Source organism: Barbus barbus (assembly GCF_936440315.1).
Source record: "Barbus barbus genome assembly, chromosome: 42".
Lineage (NCBI taxonomy): Eukaryota > Metazoa > Chordata > Actinopteri > Cypriniformes > Cyprinidae > Barbus > Barbus barbus.
This window is the reverse complement of record NC_136720.1, coordinates 7,871,499-7,885,069: the sequence shown is the minus strand read 5'-3', so window position 1 is coordinate 7,885,069 and position 13,571 is coordinate 7,871,499. Positions and strand designations below refer to the sequence as shown.

The following is a 13,571-nucleotide window of genomic DNA, read 5'->3' as shown; positions in this document are numbered from 1 at the left end:
TATATATATATATATATATACACACACACACACAAACACATACATACGTACACGCACACACACACACACACACACCTTAATGTCACTTTAGAAGTATTTTTGTTGCACCTTTGCAGTATAAATATACTAATACAATTTACAGGCCTCATGAGGTTTTTAGATATACTGACAAATATTTTGAACACATTTCAACCATCTATCCTGATATATTTTGTACTATCCTCTTTTTATCTTAGTCCAAGATCAGTCATAATTTTGTTCACATTCTACTAGGATTCTTGCAGTGCTTATAAAAATAAAATGTACCACAAGATAATATGAAAATGTTTTGGTGCTTTGTGCTGACTATAGATAATCTTGACTCATGTCAAAGACGGCAATAGCTAGTAAAACTGTTGACTTGCCATTTAGACTTAAAATTATAGCATAATATTTATCCAATTACTTACTGTTACAGTGGTAGCTTTTGTAGCTTGACAAGCAACATTTTCAAAGGAGCTTTTTTTGCTGCTGTTTTGTCGTGTATGCTTGGGGCAGTCTTTCTTAACTTAAATCAGAATCAGTTTTACTGAAGATTCTGTGAATATAGTGAAATGGTCCTTATGGGTTCATGGGTATTCTGGCTTCATGTTTCCAGGTGACACTGCTATCGTTTCTCGTTGATACTGAAGTCACCTTCCTGGACTACATCAAAGGCGGGTAAGTGATGTTTTGCTCATCTAGAAACACTTTGCATTCTTTACAATCAGCTTCTGTGGTGGAAACCCCAACAGACAACATATGCCTGTGGAAAGCAAAGTGACTTGGTGCATTCAAATTCTCACATTACCAGTGGTGACAAAACAGCTGTATTTGGCTGTGATCCTAAACCACCCCGAATTCAGGCTGTATCCTTAACAGCAAGTCTCGACAGATTCTTGAAGTCCGTTTTGAGTGCTTGTGGGTAATTAAACTGGCAGTACAGATGACAAGTCCATTCATGGCAGATGATAGATGAGGCTGGGTTGCTAATCTTAGCACAGGTGTTTGCTATGTGTGTGCGATTAAATGCGAGGGGTTGGCATGGTGCATCCATGCATGGCAGATCGCACACCCACGTTGAGCAATGCTTTTCATTATGGTGGCAAGAAGGAGGCTGCGGTCACCTCTGCTCTGTCACCACACCGCCAGACGTCTATTTTAATGGCTACTCCTTCCTTTAAGTCTGAGAGTTTTTGGTGAAAGGTCAGTGAGCTAGAGCTGAATTTGTCCACTCATCATTTATTGATATAATCCAATTAGAAAGTTGAAATCATAGAGTGAATAACCCAGTAGCTCATAGATAATGATGGTTTAAAGGGGTTGTCCATCCAACAATGCAAATTGTGTCATCATTTACTCACACCCATGTCATTTCAATAACTGGTACACTGCTGGTTCACCCATGTGTAGCAATCAAACATTATGCGCTTTTTTGGATTCAGGATTGGATTGAAGATAATCAGTATATAATATGATTTTAGTGATGGGTTAATTGATGTATAAGAGTGTCAACAATAAAATAAAAACCTTTTAATAGGAAGGGAAAATCACAACCTGGTCTTATAGCGAAAACGTACATCTGGTAACTTTTTTGAAAGACGCGAAATACGTACCGCCATGTGACATATTCGATGTGAAATGTACACTGGGTGGCGCTGGTTCGTTTTTTTGTGGGGGGGTTTCCCTGAACAGATGAACGTACATATGATATGTTTTATGTGACGTTGCTTTGGAGGTGTCACTGCAGTTCTGACTTGAAATGTCTGTTGAGTGGCGCTATAAGTGTAATGCTTCGTGACGTTTTAAAATAAAGTACGATCTGTACTACAATTAAACCTACCCGATAGTATGAACACAAGCGAATGTGAGGTAAAAACGCAATCGCAAGCATGTCGTTTCAGCTTGAGTCCCAGAAACAGACCCCAGTGAAGACCTCGTCACTGAGACGGCCATCGGGACAAGACCACGGGAACCAGATGAGTCCTCTGCACAATCTGACTTCGCTGCAGTTGGAATTGAACTGCTGGTTTCGTCTGGCCGGAGGAGAACTGGCCCCCCGACTGAGCCTGGTTTCTCCATTCTTTTTTTTTTCTCCATTCTGTCACCGACGGAGTTTTGGTTCCTTGCCACCGTTGCCTCTTGCTTGCTCAGTTGGGGACACTTCATTTCCAGTGATATCGTCGACTTGATTGCACAGATACTATTTAAACTGAACTGAGTTTTATAGTGAGTTTAATGATTTTTAATATTGAGTTTCAATAATGAAATGCCTTTAACTGAAAATTGAGTGTTTAATCTTGTCATTTTACATTATTGACACACTACCCCTACCCCTACCCCCCTATTTTCCTATTGGAAAGTTGCTTTGACAAAATCTGTATCGTTAAAAGCGCTATATACAGGTCCTTTTCAAAAAATTTGCATATTGTGATAAAGTTCATTATTTTCTGTAATGTACTGATAAACATTAGACTTTCATATATTTTAGATTCATTACAACACAACTGAAGTAGTTCAAGCCTTTTATTGTTTTAATATTGATGATTTTGGCATACAGCTCATGAAAACCCAAAATTCCTATCTCAAAAAATTAGCATATCATGAAAAGGTTCTCTAAACGAGCTATTAACCTAATCATCTGAATCAACTAATTAACTCTAAACACCTGCAAAAGATTCCTGAGGTTTTTAAAAACTCCCAGCCTGGTTCATTACTCAAAACCGCAATCATGGGTAAGACTGCCGACCTGACTGCTGTCCAGAAGGCCATCATTGACACCCTCAAGCAAGAGGGTAAGACACAGAAATAAATTTCTGAACGAATAGGCTGTTCCCAGAGTGCTGTATCAAGGCACCTCAGTGGGAAGTCTGTGGGAAGGAAAAAGTGTGGCAGAAAACGCAGCACAACGAGAAGAGGTGACCGGACCCTGAGGAAGATTGTGGAGAAGGACCGATTCCAGACCTTGGGGGACCTGCGGAAGCAGTGGACTGAGTCTGGAGTAGAAACATCCAGAGCCACCGTGTACAGGCGTGTGCAGGAAATGGGCTACAGGTGCCGCATTCCCCAGGTCAAGCCACTTCTGAACCAGAAACAGCGGCAGAAGCGCCTGACCTGGGCTACAGAGAAGCAGCACTGGACTGTTGCTCAGTGGTCCAAAGTACTTTTTTCGGATGAAAGCAAATTTTGCATGTCATTCGGAAATCAAGGTGCCAGAGTCTGGAGGAAGACTGGGGAGAGGGAAATGCCAAAATACCTGAAGTCCAGTGTCAAGTACCCACAGTCAGTGATGCTGGTGTTGGTCCACTGTGTTTTATCAAGGGCAGGGTCAATGCAGCTAGCTATCAGGAGATTTTGGAGCACTTCATGCTTCCATCTGCTGAAAAGCTTTATGGAGATGAAGATTTCATTTTTCAGCACGACCTGGCACCTGCTCACAGTGCCAAAACCACTGGTAAATGGTTTACTGACCATGGTATTACTGTGCTCAATTGGCCTGCCAACTCTCCTGACCTGAACCCCATAGAGAATCTGTGGGATATTGTGAAGAGAAAGTTGAGAGACGCAAGACCCAACACTCTGGATGAGCTTAAGGCCGCTATCGAAGCATCCTGGGCCTCCATAACACCTCAGCAGTGCCACAGGCTGATTGCCTCCATGCCACGCCGCATTGAAGCAGTCATTTCTGCAAAAGGATTCCCGACCAAGTATTGAGTGCATAACTGAACATAATTATTTGAAGGTTGACTTTTTTTGTATTAAAAACACTTTTCTTTTATTGGTCGGATGAAATATGCTAATTTTTTGAGATAGGAATTTTGGGTTTTCATGAGCTGTATGCCAAAATCATCAATATTAAAACAATAAAAGGCTTGAACTACTTCAGTTGTGTTGTAATGAATCTAAAATATATGAAAGTCTAATGTTTATCAGTACATTACAGAAAATAATGAACTTTATCACAATATGCTAATTTTTTGAAAAGGACCTGTATATATAAAGGTGACTTGACTTGTTCTCTCATGTATTTGAGGGTCATGTATTTGACGGGATTCGTACCCAAGGATTTGGCATTCTAAATCCAATTCCATGCCGACTGAGCAAGCTTGTTACATCTGGAAAGCGAAACATATAGAGTTGTAATCACAACTGTGTATGAAAATTACTACAAGTGTTCGCTGTTTACCCCTTCTAGTGTTAATTTCTGTCAGAAACTGCAGTGATATGTACTTATTGGTACATTTTGTCATGAGACCAGGTAGGAGAATCTAGTGTAAAGCATATGAGTAAATTTCTTATGATTGTACTTTTTGTATTCATGTTGGTTTTATGTGGTTTTGTCATGTCAAGAAAAGGTTCAATTGATGGTGTAGCCATCAAGTAAAAAACCCTATTGTTTGGCATTATAAAACTTAGTATATGAGCTACTTTTATGATTGTTTTATGTTGCTTCTCGAGCTTTTCTTTCATGGTCATAGCTGTTTGAAGATTCTTTAAAAACATCTAATTTTGCGTTTCATGGACAAAAACAACAACATGTCAGAATAAACAATAGCATAATTATCATTTTTGGCTGAACTATTCCTTTAAGCATGTACAGTAAATAGAACAAAGTGCACATTCAAATGCACATACAATAAGTGCACTATTGTTTGTTATTTTTCAGGAGACATCTCCAAAGCAATGTTTCTTGGCAGTAATGGCAGCTGTTTTTCCGTGCATGTCATTGTGTGAATGGCTAAAGTGGAAAGTTGTGTAGGGCTGCAAATGGATTTTGTCGAGAACTCTCTCGCATTACGTAATGGCAGCCACATTTTCAGTGTCCCTATTTATGCACATTTTTCCTCTGCCGTGATAAAAGCTTCTCTGCACCTGTTGGCTGTTGCAGTATGAAACACTGTTAGTGTAATTCCGCATGACAGTGTTTGTGCTGTAGCCCACAGCAAAATACTCCAACTAACTGTGAGCATGCTTAACGGTTTGGAGCAAAAGTTGGTAGATACTTGCTCAAGAGCAAGATTTAAAGATAGTTAGAGAAGATGTAGTTGGGTACAAAAGTTTCTTTTTTTTCAGGCTCTCCAAAATAACTGTAAAAAGAGCTCAGGTTACATGTGTAACCGGTTACCTGAGAAGGGAACAGGAAGCTGCATAATGGTGTTGAAGCTATCGGAATACTTTTATGTGAGCTGATATCTGAAGCACATGTATGTACTCGCAATGTGATTGGCAGAAGGTAATGACATGGTGACACAATGTAGTTTGTGGCCAATCAACACGCCATCAAATTCTAATTGCCAGAAGTAGGCGCACAGGCATAGCCATGGTGTGGCAATGAGACACATACAAAACCAGAGACATTCCCTTTTGAAATGGAACTTCGACGCTGCGTCATGGCATTGACACTTTGGGAACATCAATACCAAAGCACAAACCAGACATAAAAGGTGAAGGCTTTCTTGTTCCAGAGTCTCATGAGGGAAAAAAAAATAGGGCTGTCAAAAAATTAGTCGAAGTTAAAATAAAAATCCACATTTGAATGCAAAAATGTTGCATTTGAATTTTAGGTGTACGTTAAGGAGGCAGCCTTAAGTGGCTCACATGATGCGATGACGATGTAAGTATTGGTGCATTATAATTTTTGTTACCCTATCCAGTTGTAGCCAATAGATGCAGTGCTGCTGTGTTGTTCATTAAAAATATTGCAGAAAAAGAGAACATCAATGCAGAGAACATCTTGTTTACATCTATTACGTTGCACTCGCACAAGAGAGCTGCATATTTAGATAGCCATGTAAAATTAAAGGGATAGTTCACCCAAAAATGAACATTCTGTCATCAGAATGTTTTCAAGTTCAACTTTGGAAAAAAAAACATATCTTGAGACTCTATGGTGGGGTTTTTTCCCCATCCCACTGCATCTCATGTTTTTTAAATGAAAAAAGTACTCTGTGTGATTGGCTTTCGGCCCTATGGATTAAACTATAAATACATACATACATGATTTTTTATATTATGCACTGTTTTCACAGATAGTCATGCTATTTTATTGCTTTATATAAACATTATTGATAATATTTTGCTCGATGCACCCTCTTGTGGCCTCAGGAGAGAAGCCAAAATCTTTTTTCCACCGTGAATATAATTTGAATATTGATAATATTCAAGTACAAAATTCTAATTTAGATTTTCAGACATTTTGGCAGCCCTAGAAAAAGGGCTTGCAAAATGACAGTTTGAAGTCTTTGTAAAGACTCTGTATACAGTATGCATACTCACCGGATACAGGGCCGGCGCCAAGGGGGGGCACTCGTGGGCTGTGCCCCCCCAAACGAGTTACTGTGCCCCACCACTTTCCATCCTCCCTCCTCCTTGTTGAACGCGATCGATTTTGAAAGCGAAAGTACTGATAAAACAGCGCACATAAGATAGTGCCGCCACCCCAGGGTTGAGACATTGAGACACAGATCGTCCGATCCTCCTTAATCCTCCTTATCCCCCCCAGGGAGGGACATCGTGACTGCGTGATTTGTGCCCCCCCTAGAAATTTAAATGCCCCCCTGACGGAGGTGACCTGGCGCCGGCTCTGACCTGATACCAAACTGTATATAAACTGAATTCTATATAACGATTTCCTAAGTTGCTTAGCACAACACATTGATTGTGGCAACTACAAATTGCTTGTTGCCGTTGATGCAGAAGCCCTCTTCACATAAAGTATGCACTGTAGTGATTTTATCCTGGCTTTGTGTCATAGCCAACTCTTTATGTGATATTGTTATAATTTTTTTTAACCAATGAAGCGGCAGTGGATTCCAGAATCCAAAATATATTATTAAATGTGTTATTAATATTTTGGACCAATTAGAATCCAATATCAAAGCTCTGGTTTAATAAATATTATATTTAAAATGAAGATTGAATTAAAATTGAAATAAAAATGTTAAATTTGACCTGCTACTGCTGAAAGCCTTACTGTTATAAAGATAGTGGCGGCGCTAGGGCGGGGCTTGCTTAGCCCCGGCGCAGCCCCCCCCCCCCCCCTCCAATAATTTTCAAATGATTTTCCTGTTTTTTAACTCTCGTGTCACTCTCATTAACATTGAAAATTAAACATTAAAAACCTAAAAAAAGTGCCTAATATGTGGCCTATAAACAATTTATATTAGGGGGAGGGGTCAAGCAACAAAAACTCGCAAACTTTGCGCAAGATTGTGAACGTCAATTCACTATAGAGAAAGTGAAAATAAAAAAAACTTACGGCTAACACTGCATTATTGGCACATATTCTCTCTGAGACAACGAGAGACGAATCTACTCTAAAATATGCTGATAACGGTATATAACTGTCTTAAATTATTCCTTTAATATTTCTTTTGTGGCTCGTATAGTGAAAAACATGAGAAGAAATGTATTTTGCGTTAAACAGGTTGTTTTTGAAAATCAGTGCCTGAAATAAAGCAGCTCTGAATTGTCATTGATGACTGCAGTGATAATAATTTTAATTATAGGCCTATAATTCATTGTATAAATTAATAGACCTGTTTTAAAAAATCTTTTTAAAAACACTTTCAATGAGGAGTAAGCTAATAGCCTATTTTATTATCCTCACAGCAGCAGCCCTTCATGCGGTGATGCGCTATGAAATTATTGCGGGGCAATAATTTCATGTAATTTAATAAAATTAATCTAAATCCTCTTAATATTGCCAATTTTTATGCTTATCTCTGGCTATCATCGACACATGATACCATGCAAATCAGCACGGGGAGGTTATCACCCGCAATGTGTGCCCGTGTGGAAATATATATATATATATATATATGTGTGTATGTGTATATGTGTATATAGTTTTTATTGAATTGAAAAAAGGAAAAGTCCCAACGTCTCTCTTTTCTATATTCGGTCATAAATTATATTACTTTGTAAGTGTCATATTTTGCAGTTTGCATTAGTATATTACTAATACCAGTGGCATATGAGAAGTTTAATACCACAGAAAAAAGTAAAATATGCCTTTTTCGAAGCTGCTGTATATAAAAAACTGATAGCTAAAGTTTAGGCGTTCATTACTTTCTCTCAATTTAATTCGATTTTTGCACCCCCTCTGAACTGTTAAGCCCCCCCCCCCCCCCCCCTTAGCACCCCCAACGAAAAAATCCTGGAATCGCCACTGGTTAGATTATATTATATATATATAACATTTAATTGATGCTTTTTTGACTTGCTATAATTAAATGCTTTACTGTGATAAACAGCTAGTGTTTCTCCCCTTATCTTTTCACTCTTTTCTCCTCTTATCTGTATCATCACCATCTCTGTGCTATCTGTCTTTCTGTGGCGTCCCTGAGCAGTGACTGACACTAGTGTGGAGTGCACCTCATTAGCTGCAGGAGATGAAGAGCACAGCGCTCTAGAGAGACAGTCATTGTGATGAAGAACAATCCAATCAGTTAATTGGTATTAGGGAGCCCTCAAGGAGAAGAACTCTGCAAGCATATGCAGTCGCAAATTACAGCTTTGCGTGTAGAGTTATCTCAAAGGACAGCTGTTGTCAGCCATGTTTGTGTGTTTGGTGGAGGATTTTGCACCCTGGATTGAGCCACACTAACAGCTGTCTTTACACATCATAGGGAGAAGATCTAGAGTTTCATGATTCATTAACAATGTTATGCTGTTGCTTGTTAACTCTGTCCTTATTTGCTTTAATCTGTTGTGATCTATTGGGATTTCAACTGGCAGAATGGATTCAGTGTTACTGTCATCAGTGTTCCGTCTGTTAGCCTAACAGCTAATTAGCTCTCATTTGCAACAAAATAAGACTAATCTAAGCAGAATATTTTGAATGTGAATGAAAAGCAAAAAGAATGTCAGCCTATTTTGCTTCCATATTTGTGAGCGAAACAGGATAAGGAATGAGGAAAAAATCTAAGTTTGGACTTTTATCCATTTGGAATTATTTGGATCGTGAAAAGTGGGCATTCTATATGATAATGGTGCCAAATGTGAGTTTGTTATTGGCTATTATCCATAGGAACAAGGGCCTAAGTGACATCAATTGAATAAGGTATAATTTGACAAAGGTAACATATGCATTTATTCTAGAATAATGTTGAGATCATATACTGTTCACAATAAGACCAGAATTGTGTATTAAGAAACTAGAGCCAATTTAGATGTCATTCTGACCTTAAAAGTTCAGTGTACAGTTGTTAATGGAGTTAAAATATTTGAATATAAGAGAAGTCTCCGGTTTAAATTGTTTTTAAATTATTTGGCTTAATTTCTGCACAGACGTTGGTTTAAATCATATGAGTCTGTTGCTTATTTTACACTGTACAAGTTTGGCATTGCAATGTGGGGTTAACACCACAGATCCACAAATGGGTTTTCATAACCCCACTTCTAAATTAAAAATGTGAAATGTACCTTTACCCAGGGTTAAGCAGGGATTAGAATGATGATAACCCAGGGTTAAGCGCAGTGTGATAACCCTTATAGTAGTCTTAAAGATATAATAGCAAAAAAAGCCTGTTTAATTCTTAGAGTTAGAGAAAGGATGGTAATATGTTCAGTAAAGAAAATAAATTATGATGCATATAAGTGGACTTGCATATGTGGCTTGTAGAATATATATTGCAGCAAATAAATGCAGTATTGACTAAATTGCTTCATCCCCTGAATCCCTTGTCTCCATATGGACAGTGTCCCCTCACCTCCAGTCAACAACATCTGTCGTCTCCCATGCTCATGTCACAAGACATTTCTCCAGCCACCAGCTCATGCATACAGAGCACCTCATCAGCTTTCTAGAGACCTTGGGAAAAGAACAAAAACTCAACTTTTATTAATCATTCTATCACACCAATGGAAAGCCATCCCAACGTGATGGCTTTTGTCGACTTTAATCTATCTCTGTCAGGACTCAACAATAAGAATGTTTTTGGTTTTTTTTCCTGGCATGGTCAGGCCAGTAATTGACAATGTTTTCTGGCCCTACCACAAAAGAAAGAAAAAATCGGATGTAGTGAGTGACAGAAAATAGTTAAATAGTTAATAGTAATTAGTTTAATATATACACATATACATATATATTTTTTTTTTGTAGAAATGTCACTGTACCATGATTGCATGTGTATATCATGGATACTTTTTAAATATGCTGATCTCCATAAGACTATTTTTCATTTCCTCATTCTCACACCAATACCATTCTTCTTTACCCACATAGAAGCAGGTGTCTTTGGGATTTAGTTAAATAATGAAACCTGATATTCTTGCAGATATTCTCTGAACATCTGAGTCCCATCTGTGGCAGAGGCGGCCCTCATCTTCCAACTCTAATTTTCTCAGACGTTGAGATTAACACCTGAATTCACAAAAACCGCCCCCATTACAAACACTTAGATTGCAGGTACCACAATAGGTTGCCGCTGCCACAAAGCTCTTAGTTATGAAACTGTCATCATCCCCTATTGGACGGAATACATGTAGTGCATGGCTGTGATCTTTTCCCCTTTAACCTTCTGTTGAATGCTTTTCTCTCTTTGGATGTTTGATTCGGCTATGAATTCTGCTATAGTCAGGTAACACTCACATAGCTACAGATTGTTTTTTAGCTCGCTCCGGGAAACAAATTGGGACAAGAAATCCCAGGGGGTTACAGCAGAATGAAAAATGAGGTTCTGTGTGAGTAAGCCTGGTGTCTATTTGAGAGAAAACAGAAACATTTGCAGAAGTCTTTTTGGTAAGTTTTGATGTTTGATTTTGGAGCACTCTGTTGAGAAACTTTGGGACACAATCCTTAGTCAGGAGTCCCAGGAGAATGTGTTATATATACAGCAATTAAGACTGTTCAATCTGTAACGGTTTAACTAGTAATGAATACATATCAATCAAACATTTAAAGCCTGTCACACAGGCTTCATTTAATTTGCCCTCTTCATCAAGGGCTGTTCAATCCTGCTCAGTGAGATCTATCAATATTCAGAACCCTGCTTTAACACACCTGTCTGTAATTTTTAATGGACCCCAAAATCCTCAGGTGTGATTGATTAGAGTTGGATCTAAACAGGAATGAGCTGGTGTCCCACAGGGCTCAGTGTTAGCACTCTTTTCTGTTGCTACATTAAATCTCTCTGCACTGTCACCCAGTAGCATGTGTTTTCTTCTTGCTGCTTTGCTGATCACATGCAGGTGTACATTTCATCACACTGTTTTGTCTCTGTGTCAGGTTTTTCAGAGAACATTACACCCTCTCTGACATATAGACCTTGAGGACTACTCATCACCTCATGCTCTTAAAAAAATGTCTTCCTTTTCCTTCCAGCCAAAATTTGTCACCCACAGGTGTGTCACAAGTCACCCTAGAAGGACATTTGTAGACAACATTGCAGCAACTGTCTGTTCAAATCATTCACCATAACATAAGCAAAATCAGGCCCTTCCTGGACCCCATTTCCTCTCAGCTCCTTTAATTTCTAGTCATTTCACAAGTAGACTACTGTCACATGTCCCCTCAAGTGCACCAAGAACGTAGCTGTTCAGTTGTGTGAAACCTCTGGAAATACTGTCATGTTCACCTCTGCTCAAGGGCCCTCACTAGCTGTCAGTTCCTTCCAGAATCAATCAAGATTCTGGCCTGCAATGGTACCCGTGGCCTGAATGATCTTTTGTGAAGCTGTACACATTTGTCCAGTGTTACCTACAGAATTCTACTTCTGTCAACCCTTTGTTATATGTGGTATTGGTTGACTATCCTCAACTGGCTTAGATAACTAGCCTCAAACATTACACATAACAAACTTATCTTGCTTAGTACAAAAAATATATGTACAGTATATTAAGGGAATTAGAAGCTATGCATGCTAGAGGCCTTTGTTGGCCTTTTGATAGCATGCCTAGAAAATAATCATCTGGGAGTTGTTAAAATTTCAAGTTGCTTAACTAACAGCAATTTAATAGCTAGAGAGATGGGTAAGCTGCTGTGCTATTGGCTTCTAATAGAATAGAATAGAATAGCTTTTTTATTGTCAATGTTCAGCTGTATAACTCAATTTGTAGGGGTTAATATTTGGTGGCAGATCATGTGAGGTCCACTCCAATTGCTTTGCTTTTGCATTAAATTGGAGCTCAACTTTGTTTAATACTTACTGTATGGTAGAGTCTGTGACATGATGGCATGATCTATGAAATAAAATATTTAGAGAAAATTGTGTTTTTCCATTCAGTTGTTTCCGTTGGTATCTGGAGTGCGAGTTTTGATTTACATCCATTCAGAGGTTCTGGGGTGATAAGAGTATCTCTAGATTAAAAAAAAAAAACAAAGATGAACCTATACACTGCACCTGCAGATGGTAGTGATGCTTTCACTCTCGTTTTTCTAATATAGATTCATAAGCGGAGTCATGGTCATTAATATCCATTTGGATTTGTACTAGTTTGGGAATATTTGAGGCTTTATCAGAGACATGAACATTCTTTTTTGGAGATGAATTACAGAATAAATGAATGCATGAATGAATGAATGAAGAATTTAGCCAACCAAAATCCCATGAAAAACAGGAATCATTTATGAATATAAAAATTTTATGCAACAATTAATATGCTTGTATGACACACTTTGTGTGGTGTGTCACAAACATGTTTTCTGAGAGCTGTGAGCATTATACTAACAGATGGTATGACTGGCTCAGTCTCAACTGAATGAGTAATGGTAGGATATCTTTACTCCGCTGTCTCATGCTCCTTCTCATCTGTGAAATCGCTAGGATCTCACTTTCCAATATCTACATTAGCAGCTTAACCACATAAGGCAGCATCCTAACCAATTATGCGCCCTTATGAGTGAATGATTTGATAGCTGATTGTGCCTATTATTGTTTTGGACCCCATTATTACTGTTTTGCCTAATATAGTATTACCTATTATTGTTTTTGATGCATGGGAAATAAATACAGAAAATTCTTCATAATATCTTCTTTCGTGTGGACTGACAATCATGCAGAGTACTCAGTATCGGTTGATTCCAATTGGAATTTTGTGTTAGCATGGTATTAAGCTATCAATGTGCTTAAAATCTAGTTCTTCTCAAGAGCCATTTGGTGTTTCTTCAACTATGGGAATTTAGCACTGTAATAAATCTAATTTCAAATTTTTGTTATATGAAGGTCATATCTGTTTTGGAAACATACTATACTACAGCCAAACTAGTTCCAGCCTGGGTGCTTGATGTTTACATGACCAATTCCAGTTGCAGCTTATGAAAATAATGTCATTTTTGGTTAGTTTTAGACATGCTGGAATGCTTAATTATCAGGAAATCAGATCATACAAATTAGTGCACTCACAATTTAAGAGTGTATTTCTGGTTTGGAAATGTGTGTGTGTGTGACTGCAGCTGTAAGCTCGGTAATGAGAGTAGTCTAATGAGAGGAGACAGATCTGTACTTACAGCATTAGTTAGCTTGGCTCAATGTCCCAGCAAACACACACCCATCCCAGCTCAATGTATCCTGCTTATCTATTCTCCTGGTGCAACGTTAAACGAACAAATA

General features: G+C 38.4%; 1 protein-coding gene across 1 annotated transcript in view; it reads left to right on the top strand.

The window, feature by feature from the left end:
* LOC306861757 (copine-8) overlaps positions 1 to 13,571 on the top strand; it is a 118,482-nt gene that overhangs the window by 88,785 nt on the left and 16,126 nt on the right. The window contains exon 13 of the mRNA XM_079404218.1: positions 638 to 699. Coding sequence (XP_079260344.1) covers positions 638 to 699 — 62 coding nt within the window. The remainder of the gene's footprint in view (positions 1 to 637; positions 700 to 13,571) is intronic.